This window comes from Apteryx mantelli, chromosome 6, assembly GCF_036417845.1.
Source record: "Apteryx mantelli isolate bAptMan1 chromosome 6, bAptMan1.hap1, whole genome shotgun sequence".
Lineage (NCBI taxonomy): Eukaryota > Metazoa > Chordata > Aves > Apterygiformes > Apterygidae > Apteryx > Apteryx mantelli.
The window spans coordinates 32,836,532-32,851,501 of NC_089983.1; the positions used below are offsets into that span (position 1 = coordinate 32,836,532).

The window sequence follows — 14,970 nt, forward strand, 5'->3', positions numbered from 1 at the left end:
AGCAGGGACATTGTCGGGGGAGAAAGGAAAGCGGTGCGTCAGGGCCTTTGCCCATTGTGCCCTGAGCCCCTGCGCAAACACGGCCCAGCACTTTCATTGTGAGCCCCGCGGGGCGCGGGGGGGCCGCTCTCGCCACGCTGCCTAAGTGGAATGGACAGCGGGAGCCTGGCGCGGGTGGCCGCCCCGGCCCCGCGCGGCCCGCGCCCCCCCGGGCTGCTGACACAGCGCCCCGCCGTTGTGCACCATCGGCACTTCGCCGCCCTCCTATAAAGGCCCCGGGGCGAACCCGCTCCCAGCACTGCCACCTTCGTCTCCGCGCCCTGCAGACCAAGTAAGTACCAGGCTGTGTGCCCCGAAACGCCCCCGCTGCACAGCCGCTGCCACGCTCCCTTTGCCCCCCCACGAAGCCCCCCCATGGTGCATGCCCTGGGGAAGGGGCACGCTCCCGAGTGCCGCGGTCTCAGGAGATGCTGCCAGAGGCTTGGGAGCAGAGAAACTGAGGCAGCCCCAGGCACTGGGCGCCTCACACGGAGAGCGTGGGCATTGCAAGTGCCCCCTGCAAGCGGAGAGGCCTCAGAGGACACTACACAGAGATCCCACGGCACCAAGAGAAGGGCACGGGGAAGTGTCCCCCATCCCATGGGAGGGAGAGGGGCTGGCGGCAGCAGCAGCAGGCATGGGATATGGGAGGGGTGCGCAGAGGCAGCCAGAGGGGAGGCCGGGGGCTGGCGGCAGCTCCCGCTGGGCTGACGTGTGGGCTTTGCCTGCAGCGGAGCGCTCCGCATGACCAGCGAACCAATGGACACCCTGGGGCAGTTCAAGATCACGGTGTGGGAGGAAGAGAGTTTCCAGGGCAAGCGCTGCGAGTTCCTCATGGAGTGCCCCAGCATCATGGAGCGCAGCTTCCGCAAGATCCGCTCCATCAAGGTGGAGTCCGGCCCGTAAGTGCCCCGCCAGCCTCATGGCCCCAGCGCCGGGCACCCTCCCCGTGGTGCACCCTGCTCCTGCAAACCCCTTTGCTCCCCGGAGACTGTCGGGAGCTGCCCAGGAGCCAGGGCACCTGGGTCCTTCCTCAGCTCTGCCGCAGTGTCACTGCCTGACCTCCCCCTCTGCGCTGCTTGCACGGTGCCTCAGTTTCCCCATCTGCATAGCAGAGAGGGAAACCCTGCTGAGCTGGGGTGCAGGTTGGAGGCAACGGCACGGCCCTGGAGAGAGGGGCTCCTGCTCTGCATCCAGAAGGGACTTCTGCTGCTAGCAAGAACCTGACCTCTGCAACAGACCCCGTGGGCAAGGGCTGCCCCCCACCCTGCCAGGATGTCTCAGGCCTGCTCCAAGTCCCCGGGGCTGCATCCCACGTCCCTGAGCGCTTTCCTCCTCTCCCTTCCAGCTGGGTGGGCTTTGAGTACCCCGAGTACCAGGGGCAGCAGTTTATCCTGGAGAAGGGCGACTACCCGCGGTGGGAGGCCTGGAGCGGGAACAGCGGCTACAGGACCGAGCACCTCCTCTCCTTCCGGCCCATCAAGTGCGCAGTGAGTTACGGGGACCCATGGCTGAGCAGGAGGTGCCAGGCCAGCACCCACCGCGGGCCCCGAGCTCTGGGCAGCCAGAGCAGCCATCCTGCCTGCCGACCTGGGGCCGGAGGGGTGGGTGAGGGACAGATGGAGTGATGGGTGGTGGGCAGAGGGGTGGAGGAAGGGACAGAGGTGGTGCAGGGATGGAGGGAGCGACAGAGGAGCGCTGCAGGATGGAGGGATGAGGAATGCACAGAGCTGCTGTGGGATAGAGCGGTGCAGTGAGGGCTAGAGGTGCAGTGGATGGACCAGCTGATTCTCACTTCTCTGCAATGATAGGACACTGAGATGCTCTTTAGGGCTAAAATTTAGCCTGAAACGCCATCCCGATTCCTTTTATAAACTGGCTGCTTTATGCACTCGAGAGCCAGCTTGCCGGCTGGGGTCTCCATGCCTTGCCTCCCCCACCCCGCTGGCAGAGCCAGCCGAAAGCCCAGCCTGGCTGCGCATGGATGGGGCGAGCAGAGGAGCTGGTGGGCAGGTGCCAGGGAGGGCCGAAGGGGTGCCTGGGGTTGCGGGGGTTTGTCCCCCCGCCCCCCGGCCTGGGGTGCCCACGCTGTTCCCCTGCAGACGCGGCCTCTATCGCTCCATCTGCAGAGACACTGGTGCTTGCAATACCGGCACGTCTGCGCCTCCGAGCAGGGTCCCCCCCGTCCCCCCCCCCCCAATTTTTAATAATCACCAGGCAGATACGCTTGGGCTTTAATAAAGGGGACGCGATAAGATCACTCCTCACTGGCAGGACTGCTCCTCGGTGCAGATAGATGCGTGTGGGGGCTGGGCATGGGGGGACAGTGCCGCATCGCTCAGTGTCCCAACAATTAACCCCTCGGTGCCCAGCACCCAGCAAAGCCCTGCAGAGCCGGGGGGACCACTTGGATGGGGCTTGCAGGAGCCTGCCTTGCCCTGCGACCTCCAGCGGCGGCGAGGAAGCTGCAGACCTGGCCGCTGTCATCCCGGGCCCCTGCCCAAGCCTGGTACCCCTGTGCAGCCATGCACTGGTAGCACCCGGACACCGGGAGCAGCATCCTCTGGAGAGCCCTGGGGCATCTCGGTGAGGGGTGCCAGGCTGAAGGGCTCCCCTGTGTGCTCGCAGCCCTGCACCAAAGCCGGCCACAGTCCCATGCCTCCCTCGGTGCCTTGGCACGTCCCCCTGGCTCCACAACTCCTTGCCTGCGGGGCAGGATCTGTGGGGCTGTGCAGGGCTCCAGAGGAGAGGGAAGGGCCGTGGGAGCAGTGGCTGAACAGCCTCCCACAGCCCCATTCCCCCTCTTCCTGCTGCCCTTCTCCATGTCCGGCTTTGCCCCTGGGGAGCGCCCCCTCCCATTCCCTCCCTGGCCCCTCACTCCTCCACCCGGCCTGCTGCATTCCCTCCTTCTACCAGCCCCGCGGCATGGGAAGAGCGGCAGCAGAGCGGGGTGCAGGAGGGCTGCAAGGCCAAGGGGAGCTGACCCCGCTCCCCGCTCCTTCGGCAGAACCACAACGACAGCAAAGCCATCCTCTACGAGGCGGAGAACTTCCAGGGACGCAAGTTTGAGCTGAGCGACGACTACCCCTCGCTGCAGGCCATGGGCTGGGGCAACAAGGAGGTGGCATCCATCAAAGTGAACTCTGGAGCGTGAGTCCCGCCGGTGGGGGGGGGGGGGGTGGCAGGGGCCACGCACGTCCCTCCCAGAGAGCCCCTGGCATCCCGCAGGGATGGGGAAGGGGCACCCCCAAAGGGAGGGGACCCTGCCTGCTGCCCTGCCCTTGCCACCCCCAGCCATGGGGCACCTCCATCCCCCCAACATGGGGCCAAAAGGGGGTGCGGAGGGCTGGGGGCTGGGGAGGACAGTGGTACAGAGAAGAGGGGACGCCTGGGGGGAGGATTTGGCCGGGGGCTCTGAGCCAGGGGGGGTCTCCCTGCAGGTGGGTGGCATACCAGTACCCAGGATACAGGGGCTACCAGTACGTGCTGGAGCGGGACAGACAGAACGGCGAGTTCAAGAAGTACAACGAATACAGCAGCCAGGCCCACACCAACCAGATCCAATCCATCCGCCGCGTCCAGCACTGAGCAGAGGCAGGGCCGCGCGCCCCCGCAGCCTCCGGGGCCTGCTGTGCAATAGACCTGAATCCGGTAGCAAATAAAGGCATTTGTCAAAAAAAAAAAGAAAAAAAGGAAAAGGTGCTCCTTCCTCTTCCTCCCTGCTTGGGGGGCTGCAGGGCCTGGGGTCCCCATGTGGGGCTGGGGGCAGGGTCACTCCTGCCCCATCCCTCTGGCCCCAGGCCCTAGGGAGTGATCCCAGCTCTTGGCATCAGGAAAGGCTTTTTCCTATTCCCCAGCTGGGGTCAGACCCACGGCCTCCTCTTGCCCAGGGGGCCCACGCCAGTGGGCTGTTCCCATCCCCTTTGGAGCAGTCTGGGGTCATCTGCAGGCCTCCCAGGAGCCTTGAGGTGGCCACCTCCACCCAGGCTGGGCGCTCTGCGCCCCGGCTGGGCTCCCCGGTCCATGCGCAGGGAGCAGAGGGGATGCTCTGCCCAGGGAGATGGGAACATACTGGCCTTACTGGGCAGGGGCCCAGGCAGCGAGGGACCCGGGGCCGGAGCCGGGGGGTATCTGTGCCCTGGGTCCTCCTCCCAGGGGGTGCGTGTGGAAGGGGCACAGGCTGCTCTGGGTGTCCGTGTGTCCGGCACAATCCGGGGGGCCACCACGAGAGGAGGGGGTGTATAAGGGGGTGTACCAGGGGTTGCTGGGGGCATTGGCTTATAGAGGGGGTAAGGGGGGGTGCAGGGAGCACGGGCTGGCAGGAGGGGGTGCCCGAGGGGGTGCACAGGAGGGACATTCGGGGGGGCACAACCCAGGGGACTGTTCTCTGAGCACACACAGGGGCAGGGGTCCTCGGGGCAGTGTCTCGCAGGTTGGGGGTTTGGCTCACTGCTCCCAGCACCTCCAGGGTCCACCCCCTGCCCCCCCTCCCCGGCCTGGCCACACCAGCACATCCGTGCCAGGATCCGGCTCCGGCTCCACCCGGGCACACACTTCTCCGGAGCCCCACCCTGCCTCCCTCCTCGGCCTCCAGCACCCTTTCCCGGCCTCTTCTTCCTCTCCCGTCCCACTCCAGTGCCATCAGGGCACAGCCCCCCCATTCACCACCCCAAGGTGCTCCCTGCGCTCAGGGTGTCGCCTCTAAAGCCACAGGAAGGTGAAACAGCACACCGTGCGGCCTGGACACCTGGGTGCCCGGCTGCCTGCCGTGCTGGAGGCACACATGGCTTTGGGGGCTGTGGGTACCTTGGAGGGGTGCTGGCCCGGTGGGAGTCCCGAAAGGACTGAGCTGGGGGTCCCTCTCGCCTCAGTGTCAGCGTGTGCCTGCCTTGCACCCAGGGCTGTGCAAAGACCGGGGAGGTCCAAGTCCTGGCTCGTGGGGTGTGTGTGTGTGTGGGTGTGTGTGTGTGGGGGTGTGTGTGGGTGTGGGGGTGTGTGTGTGTGTCGCACACACGAGCTCGCACACAAGCGTGCACAGGAGTGAGCACAAGCACTCCCCACGCTCCCTCGTGCAGTCTGTGCAAACGCCTCGGCACCTCGTGCAGCCTCTCCGTGCCAGGCTGCAGGGCATCCCCGCTGCCTGGCAGCGCCCAGGCCGTCCCCACGCCCTCCCTGTCCCCTCCGAGCCCGCTGGCCCCACCCCGCCTCGGCCCCACGGCAGCAGCCCGGCCTCTCCCCCTGCACAAACACATTCCTGCACACAGGCCTGGGCTGCGCCGAGCCCAAGGCCACGTCAGCTCGGCTCTCCGCTCCGCGCGGCTGGCACGCAGGTGAAGTTGCCCTGGGCAGCAGCCCGCGGGACTGGGATGGGGGGAGCCATGAGGGGCACAGCAAAATGCAGGGCCTTTGCTGCCCTGTCCTGGGGGGGGGGGGGGGGGAGGAGGGGAGGGTGCTGGGCTGGGGTGGGGGGAAGCTACCTGCTTGCAGCTTCTGCTGCTGCCAGCTTGGTCCCCATGTATGGAGGGCCCCATCCCCTGGATCCCCCGTGGATCTGGGCCCCACCTTTGGATCCCCCATGGACCCGGGGCCCCCATCGCGTTGGTCTGTCCTAGCCCCCATGCCCCAGCCTCCCATGCACCCGAGTTCATCTCCTTGGGTCCACACAGTCCCTCACCCTCCAGCTTCCCCGTGGACACAGGCTCCCCATCACCTGGGTGCCCCACATTCCCTGCTCCTCTGCACCCTTCACCCCCCCGGACCCTTACATCCCATGCCACCTGCAACCCCCCACCCACTGGCTTTCCCAGGGACCCAGGAGTCCCCATCCCCAATGCCCCCCATCCCCAGCTCCCACAGCCCCAACACTGCTTCTCAGGCCAATCCTGCACCGCCAGCCCCATTCCAGGTGGCATGGAGTCCCACCAAGTTGGATGAGTTGGGCTCAGCCCACCTCCCTGGCACATGCAGGCCCCACCAGCCAGCCCGGTGCCATACAGGTTTGCAGGGGGAGCCAGCCCGGCCACTGGGGCTGCCAGGGGAGAGGGCTCCATGGGTTCAGCCCCCTCTTCACTCTCACCCCACTGTGTCCGGGGCTTGTTTTCCGTTGCCTGAGGTTTGTTCCAGTGACTCAGGCAGCGAAAGCAAGTCTGGGAGGCTGTGGAGAGGCTGCTGGGGAAGGTGGCGCTGTGGGCAGGGGGACTCGGGGGGCCGGGGAGCGGGAGGAACAGCCAGGACCATTCGTGGCTGCAGCAAGGGGGCTGGAGGACTGTGCGAGATGTGATACACTGTGGCACTGGCTGTCAGAGGAGCTCAGGAGACAAGGTGGCAAAAGAAAAGCTTTGCAAGGGCTGTTACATCCAAATGGGCCCTCGGAGAGGGGCAGCGTGGGCAGCAAGCCTGGGGCCGGGCTCAGCACCTATGGCAACTGCTGCTGTCCTACCACTGGGGAGAGATGCTCACCCTGGAAAGAGCAGGGCTCCCGGCAGCACCATTTCTAAGCCCATCGGGCATCTCCACGCAGGGCTCCCCTGCCAGGAGGAACCGCCAGCCCCATTGCTGGCCTGTGGGGCAGAAGGAGCCAGGATGTCCTGGCCAAGGGATGTGCCATGGGACGCCCCAGCCCTGCACCTGGAGTGCATGCACACGGTGTTCGCCCTCTCCAGCTCCCCGCAGGGTGCCCTGTGCACTGTATGGCAGGGCTGTGGCTTCTTTTTATGCAGGGCACATTTAGGCTGCAGTATAAATAATAGCCATGGTTCTGGCATGAACATATCCTGGTTTTCTTTGGATTCACATCTCGTGATGAATGCTTTAAACAGATTCTCCTAAGACCGGAGCTCATCCTTTTACTAGACATCAATGAAATGAAGCAGTACCAGGTTGCTAGTTGAGGAGCAGCTTGGCTGGTATTTTTAAGGCATTGAATTCATGTTCTGCACAGGGCAAGCTGGACACCAGCACCTTCAGGGCTAGGTGCCTCCTGTCCAGGAAGCTGCTCTGGCCTCCAGCACTCTCCCCTCTCTGGCCCTGCTGTCCCATTGGGAGGCTGGTCACCCACCCAGGCAGGGCAGGAGTGGGCTGGAAATCCCTGCGCCTGCTGCTGTCACACTAGCTTGACCGCCTTGAGCTGCACAGTGTCACAACAGGGTCAGGTCTTACCCGTGGGGACGGAGACAGCGCTTGGACCTAGCAGCTGTAGCTATTTACTTGTCCAGAGGGCAGGGGAGGTTGTCACACTGGGGTTGTGGCCATGGGTGGTGGGGACAGATCTGTGGCCAGCTGTTTCTTTTGGGAGCTGCGTTTGCATCAGACCCTTTCTCCATTAAAAGTCTGTTCCCTAATTGCCCTCCTGTCTTCACCCTGTCTTCAAAACATTTGTGGAGTTTTATGGTTACTGACAGGTCTCTCTCCCAGTGCCAAACTGGACTGCACCTGGCCAACAAGTGTTGGCATTTTCAGGAGCCAGTATTGCACTACACAGGGCTGGAGCTGTTGGGGAGCAGGGCTCAGGGCTGGCCAGAAGAGGCTGTCAGGATCCAGGTTGGAAGGGGCTGATAGATGTGAGGCCATGTGGGTTTGGGTAGGTGTGTGGGGTCACACAGCTTGCACAGGCCCTAATAGAGTTGGGCCAGAGGTAGGGACAGGGCTAAGGACCCCAGGAAGGCCACAGGCCTAAACCTACCGAGGGCAGGGACTGTCCAGCTGGGCACCATGGAGCAAGGGAGGGGACAGATGTGTGGTTTGTCCTAGTGCCCTGAACCCCTGGTTCACTTACCCAACCCAGAGCCCTGGCACTGTGAAGGGACCCCAGCACCAGGGGTCCAAGAGCTGGAGGGACATGATGGGGACCCAACTTACCCAACCCAGAGCTCTGATATTGTGAAGAGACCATGGCACCGGGGGTCCAAGAGCTGTAGGGATATAGCAGGGACCCAGCTACAAAACCCAGAGCTCTGGGCACTGCGAAGGGGCCCTAGGACTGGGGTGAGGACCCTCACAGCTGGTGAGGATGTAGGCAGAGATCTCCATGGCCAGCAACCCAAGTGGGTTGGGGGGACAGAGGCAGCCGGGGCGATGCCGTGTGGTGAGACGTAGAGAGCCCAGGGGTGCTGGCAGTGCAGGGGCTGCTGTGCCCGCTGGCCAGCCATGCGAGTCTGGGAGCGGGGAGTGTGGGGAGGCCAGGCCCAAGCGGTCTCCAGGCACTGTCCGAGCCGTGCTCACAGCTGGGATGGCAGCGCCGTGTTTGCGAAGAGTTAAGGAGGCGGAAGAGGCAGGAAGCGGCCCGAGCCGCTCTCCATAGAAACCCGCGGCCGTGATTAAAGTCTGATGCGGGCCCGATAGCGGGGGGGGGGACAGGGGGGGCAGCGCCCGCTTTAATTACAGCGGAGGAAATTGCTGGAGCCGGGGCCCCGAGCCCCTGCGAGTTGCCTGGAAACTCCCCCCCCCGCCTCCCCCGGCCCCTGCCCGTCCCCTGCCCGTCCCGCTGCCATTTATTCGCCATCAGCTGTTCCCTGATAAAGTGGAATAATAATAATAATAATAGGGGCAGGAATATTAAAACATGCAGCCCGCGGGCCGCCCCCACAGCTGCCATGAGACACGGCGCCGGAGCGGTGCCACTGCTGCTCAACATGTACCTGCCAGGTACGGGCGGACCCCCCCGGCCACTGCCCCACCGCACCGTGCAGCACTGCGCACCGCACCGCGCACTGCACAGCACCCCGGGCCCCAGCCCCCACCCACCCTGCCCCACTGCTGCCCTGGGGCCCTTCCTCTGCTCTGTCTTCCTCCAGCACCCACCCAGCCTTCCCCTGTCCTTCCATCCATCCTCCTTTCCTGCCTGCTTTCCATCCTTCCACCCCCCCACACACCCATCCCTTCATCCTTCCTTCCAGCCTCTCTTCCAGCCTTCCACCCGCACAGATCCATCCTTCTGTCCTTCTTTCTGTCCTTCATCTGCCTACCCTTTCTCTGTCCTTCCATCCAGACAGCCAGTCTTCTGTCCTTCCAACTCCACCAACCCCTCCTTTCGTCTTTCCTTCCACCCCTCATCCACCCACCCTTCCCCTGTCTTTCCATCCATCCTTCCACCCCCACTCACCCATCCGTCCATCATTCTTTCCACCCCTATTACCCATTATTCCCTCCATTTATCCACCATTCCTTCCATCAATCCATTCTTCCACCTTTTTATCACTTACCTGCCCTTCCCTACATTCTTCTACCTCCCACCCATCCTTCCTATTCTTCCCTCCATCTGTCATTCCACCTCCATCCACACATCCTTCCTTCTATCCTTCCGTCTGTCCACCCATCATTCCTTCCTTTCATCCATCTCTCCAACTATCCTTTCCTTTTTCCATCTGTCCACTCACAACCAGCACTTCTTCTACATTCATCCTTCCTTCTATCCGCCTGTCCTTCCATCCATCCTTCCAACCTGCCCGCCTCCTCTCCTTCTCCCCCTGCCCTGCAGATCTCTCCCTCTCTCCCTCTTGCTCTCCTACCCCAGCCCGCGGGATTTTCTATTCCTATTTAAAAGCTTCCCCGGCTCTGTCGGAAATCGGATTTCCTTTTTCCTGGACGCGTTTCCTGGCTTCACCGCGGCGGCGGGGCAGGCAAGGGGGAGCGGCCGGGGGCTGCGGGGAGGCTGCCTGCGGGCGGGCGCCGGGGGGTCGCGGTCCCGCCTGGCCCAGGCCCCCCCACCCGCGCCCCTTTTTCCCGCAGATCCAGTCGGGGAAACTTTGTTCAAAGACGGCAAGAGCCAGGCGTGGGGGTCCCTCAGTCCGGGCGTGCAGAAAGGTAAGAGCACTCCTGCCCCCGTCCCGCAGCGGGGGGGCGGACGGCGCCTTCGGGGCCCTCCAGCCCGGCGCCCCCCGGGGGCGGCTCCGCTTCCCCGGCCCCTGCCGGCCCCCAGGCTCGCCCGGAGCAGAGACGCCCGGCGAGACACGGACCTCCCGCCGCCGTCGGGGACGCGCTTCCCTGCCGTGTCCCCGGCCCCGCAGCGGCCCCGCAGCGCTCACGACCCGGCAGGCGCCGCCGCGGAGCTCCGGCCCCGGTGCGCCGTGGCACGGTGCCTCCGAGTCCCCGGCGCTTCGCACTCCCATTTCGCTCGGTGCCTGCTCCTCCGCCCGGCTCGGCGCTGGGAGCGGACCGAGCCAAGCCCGGCCGGGAAGCGGCCGAGACCCCGCCGCCGGGCGCGGCGCTCCCGTCGCACCGGAGGGGCAGCGGGGCGCCGAGGGCCGCCGGCACCCGCGGCCCGCCGGGGTCCCGCAGCGGCCGAGCCAGCCGGGGCACCGGGGGCAGCAGGACGCGGCCTCGCTCCTCCCTCCCGGGCCGGGGAGCGGCCCCGGCGGGGCGGGCGGCTGCGGGATGGGCGCGGAGTCCCAGCCCGGGTCCCCCAGCGAGCCCCGGCAGGGCACCAGCGAGCCGCGCCCCGGGCAGATCCGACGGGGAGGGAGCTGCCAGCCAGCCCGGGAGCTGAGGGGGGCCAATCCGGGCTGGGTGCCCCGGAGAGGGGAAGGAAGGGGGCGAGATGCCCCTCGGGAGGGAGCTCCCGGTGCAGGGATGCAGCTCGGGCAGGGGCACAGGTCGGCTCGGAGACAATGGATCCATCAGGAGCTAGCAGCCGTCGGTCCGGGGAAAGCCATCCAGGGATCCAGGGGGATGTGCCGAGGGCTGGCCATGGAGCAGCCTGGAGCTTGCTGGGGAGCGCAGTGTGGGGCCAGCACCATGGGGCTTGGGCCATGCAGCTTGCCTATATGGCAAGGAGATGGGGCCAGGGGCTGCTCCGAGCAGGAAAAGGGGAGTGCCGGGGTTATGGGCAAAGCTGGGACTGGAAGGGCCCTTGTGCCTCTGCATCATGGACCTTGTCTTGGCTGTACTCTATGCACTGTGCTGCATAAGAAGGGGCTTTCCTGATCACTGGAGCTTTCCTTGGGGAGCTGCAGAGACCTGTAGCATAGCACCATGCAGCAGGCAGGATTGAGCCTCAGTGCCCCATCAGGCAGCTGCCCCCTGCCCAGCCCCTCTGTGCCCTCCTTGCCTGTGGAGGGGAGCACACTTCGCACTTGATGGGGGGATAGCATGCTTCAGTCTCCTGCAGAAATCCAGGGTGGAGGCTGCATGTGTGGAGGTGGGATGAGGGCTGTGAATACGCCATAAAGACGGGAGATCCCCCCCCACCCCAGTCCAAGGATGGGGGCACTTGTGGCCCCCACCCAGACAGTGAAGATAGGGCCAACAAAGCAGCAGTTGTATAAGATGGTGGAATAGGACCTGCCTGGGTACTGAGCTGGGGTCCTTACCTTGCCAACAGCCTGGCTGTGGCTGGTTTGGAGGTGACAACTCCTCAGCTGCAGTGGAAGGAGAGAAGTGAAAGCAAGTGGCTATGAGTTACAGGCCAACTGGTAACTCCTAGAGTTTTTAAGACCAGCTCACGCCTCTGTGTGGGAATTTGGGTCACTGATCTGAGTGACTAAATGGGTGCACTGTGTCTTGAGTGCCGCACTAGTCCCTCTTCCCCTACATCCCTAAAGGAACATAGTAAAATTGGAGACAGGGGCAGAGAAGGGCACTGCGGAGAGCAAAGGTGTGTGGTAATTCACTGATTCTTCCAAGACAAGAACCGGGGGGGGGGGGGGGGGGGTCAAATGAAAAAGGCAGGTGCAAAACAAGCAGGAGCAGGCATTTCTTCCAGCAAAACACAGCTGAGCTGTGGAACTGTCTGCCGCAGTGGATGCTAAATACCTACATGGGACCCCAAGCACCATTAGACAGAACAGCTGCAGAAGAAAGCAGGGAGGAGGATGAAATGCAAAGACAGTTTGTCACAGGAAGTCCCTGTGCTGCAAAGGCTGGGGCTGGGAGCAAGTGATGTGCAGTGGGTGCACCCATGCCAGGGTGCTCCCATGGGAGAATGTGGAGGTCTAGTTGGGGGTGTCTGGCTCTGCCAGGGTAAGCACAGGGCTGCTCTGCAGGGTGGGGAATCACAGACATGGGACTGATAGTCACCCTAGGGCCCAGGGACCTTTTTCTTCTGTGACTTCTGGCCAGACTTGGTGGACCCTTTACCTGTACCTCACCATGGGCATATCCAGGTGTGCTAAGCTCCTGTGTGTGGCCACCTCCAGTCCAACACACAGCACCTTGGGTGCCTACCATGGGCGCTGCTCAGTCCAATTGGCAGGTGAAATGGCCATGGATGGCTCAGAGAGGACAGTTTTCCAATGGAAATGGGGAACATTGGTGCCCGATTCAAACCCACAGTAGGTCCTGCCAAGTGCTCAGTGCCCTGGTGTCTCTTTCCCTGCATCTGCCCTGGGCCTGCCAGGAGTCCAGGTGAGAGCAGCATTGTCCCAGCCATCAGCTCGCTGTGGAGAGATCCCTGCTGGCCATGGTATCCCTGGAGATGGGCAGGGGCTCTCTAGGGACACTGGCCCAGCTTCAAGCAGAGGTGGCGGTGAGGAATGTGGGTGATGGGGTGGATCCAGGTGCTGCCATGATACCTCCTTCTTGGGGCTACAGATCAAACAACCAGGCCAGAGCTTCTTACCAAAGCAAGTGAGCAGTGTTTGGCTTCAGCGCAGTGTGAATGAGGGCAGGAGGGACATGTGGAGTATGGATCAAGTCCCTAGGGAAGGCACCACTGCAACCTGCTTTCGCCTGTGGGCTCTCCTACCCTTGTCCAAGGGGCCCAGCTCTGCTTTCCTCTCCTTCTCTTACTTATGGAGTAGGGGTGTCGCAAAAGAGACACAGCCTCACTAACATCTTCTGCCTCTAGAGTGTAAGATGCAATGAGGGGCATCTGAGAGCTGGGGCCAGGAGAGGGCAACATAGTGTGTGGGGGGGGGAATTGGGGTGTACCCTGCCCCACTCCCCGTGCCCTGGCAGGGAGTTTTAACCTCTCCGGGGCATGGCCTTGCAGGCAGCGGGCAGATCCAGCTGTGGCAGTTCTTGCTGGAGCTGCTCTCGGACCGGGCCAACCTGAACTGCATCGCGTGGGAAGGCACGAATGGAGAATTCAAGCTGATCGATCCTGACGAGGTGGCACGCCGCTGGGGTGAGCGGAAGAGCAAGCCCAACATGAATTACGACAAGCTGAGCCGGGCCCTACGCTACTACTACGACAAGAACATCATGACCAAGGTCCACGGCAAGCGCTATGCCTACAAGTTCGACTTCCACGGGCTGGCGCAGGTGTGCCAGCCAGCCGCCCCTGATCACACCCTCTACAAATTCCAGGGCAACCTGGCCCCGCTGCCCTTCTCGGGCATCTCCAAACTCAACCTGATGACATCTGGGGTCACGCCGGCCGGCTTCTCCTACTGGCCTGGCTCCAGCCCATCCCTCTACCCTGGGCACAGCCTCCAGCCCTCTGCCCCCTTCAGTGCCATGGCAGCCTCCCATCTCAACAACATGAACAACCATTACCATTAGAGGCACAGCTGCGCCAAGCGGACCTCCCTGTCCCTGGTGACGTGGGGCTGTGCCAGGCTGGGGGGCTCACTGGGAGGGGATGGGGGGGTGGGATCATGCCCTGCTCTCAGCTGCCCCCTCTTCGATTTGAAGAGTGGCGTGAAAGGAGTTGGGTGGTTGCAGGGTAGCTGGGCTTATTCTCCTATGAAGGTGGTCATAGGGCAAAAGGCATCTAAATCAAGGGTGAGGAGGGATCCATGACCCTGGGAGTGGGCAAGACACCTCAAAACGGGGCATGAATGAAAGGAAAAAACATAGACCTTCCCCCAGCAGGGACCCAGATCCTCCCCTTTCTTTTGCAACATCCCCCTCACCCCATAAACCCCATTCATGCTTAGCTCTGCTCTCAGCCTGTGCCTGCCTTCCTGTCTCCCCATAGAGACCCTCATGGCTGTCTGAACCCACAGGAGTCAGGAGCTGGAGCATCATGACAGCTTTATCCGTGGGTGACAGTCCCACTGTGCAAAGACAGGAGGGGATCCTCCTTGCAGCTCTGTGGTCCCTCACCCTTGTCTCCAAGCCCTTCCTTTCCTCCCGTAGGCTGCCACCCCTCCTACACCTCCTGCTCCATCTCCTCCCCTAGACCATGGGAGAAGCCTCTGGTCTGGAGAGCAGGTCCTCTGCACCAGCTAACTGCTGCCCGGGGTGGGTGTGCTCTGGGGCAGAGGTGCTGGGACAGGTGTGAGGGCACTGATGTCTAGGGCAAAGCCTGGAGGGAGCAGAGCCCAGCAGCTGCTACTCTGCCCTCTTCCAAGTGCATGAGGCCCATGCTGCAGATCAGGGCGGTCCCAGACATCCTGCATGTGAGCCCTCGCCCTGCTGTTCTGTTCCAGATAAAGTTAATGCTTGTTTTATTGTGGATTTAGCCGCTTGCATGCAGGGTTTGGTGGGAGATCCTCCAAGGATGGGGAACTCCCCAGGTGCAAGACCGGGGGGGAAGTGGAACAGGAGAGAGGCCAATACCAGGCTGTGAGCCCCAGGCACTGAGGCGCAGGCCTGGGTCTCTCGCCCTGGATCCATGGAAGCGCCCCCATCCTCCAGCGTAGGACTTTGGCCCAGTGGCCAAAAGTGGCTCAGTGGCAGAAGAGCTGGTCATGCTGGGCTCTGCGCAGGCTGGGGGGAGTGATTTATCTTCAATAAAATGGAGAGGTGCTGCAACCTATGTCTGCTTGTGTCCATAGCGGGTGGAGAGAGGAGGTGGAACAACCCAGCAACCTACTGCTACCCTGAGCCAGAGCACCTGCAGGCCTGGGGTGGGGAGAATATTGCTCTTCTGCCTTGTCCTGCACACCATCTTTTTCCCTGCAGAGCTGGGAACCCCTTGGGCACCTGGGAAACAGCTCCCACCCGTTCAGAGCATCTGTGCACCCTGTCTCACAGCTGGCAAGGGGCTAGAGCAGCTGGAAGAAAAGAGGAGACACAGCTGGACTGACAAGACATCCACCACCCTGCCAG

General features: G+C 63.2%; 2 protein-coding genes across 2 annotated transcripts; both read left to right on the forward strand.

Moving 5' to 3' along the window:
- The first annotated feature begins 267 nt into the window (after window positions 1–267).
- On the forward strand, window positions 268–3,685 carry CRYBA2 (crystallin beta A2). The gene is made up of 5 exons (XM_013960547.2): window positions 268–331; window positions 771–941; window positions 1,388–1,529; window positions 3,047–3,189; window positions 3,480–3,685. The coding sequence occupies exons 2-5, from the start codon at window positions 784–786 to the stop codon at window positions 3,625–3,627; spliced, it is 591 nt and encodes a 196-aa protein (XP_013816001.1). The 5' UTR covers window positions 268–331; window positions 771–783; the 3' UTR covers window positions 3,628–3,685.
- A 4,427-nt stretch (window positions 3,686–8,112) lies between these two features.
- On the forward strand, window positions 8,113–14,673 carry FEV (FEV transcription factor, ETS family member). Its single transcript, XM_067298634.1, has 3 exons — window positions 8,113–8,129; window positions 9,515–9,840; window positions 12,965–14,673. The coding sequence occupies exons 1-3, from the start codon at window positions 8,113–8,115 to the stop codon at window positions 13,474–13,476; spliced, it is 855 nt and encodes a 284-aa protein (XP_067154735.1). The 3' UTR covers window positions 13,477–14,673.
- Window positions 14,674–14,970: the final 297 nt, after the last annotated feature.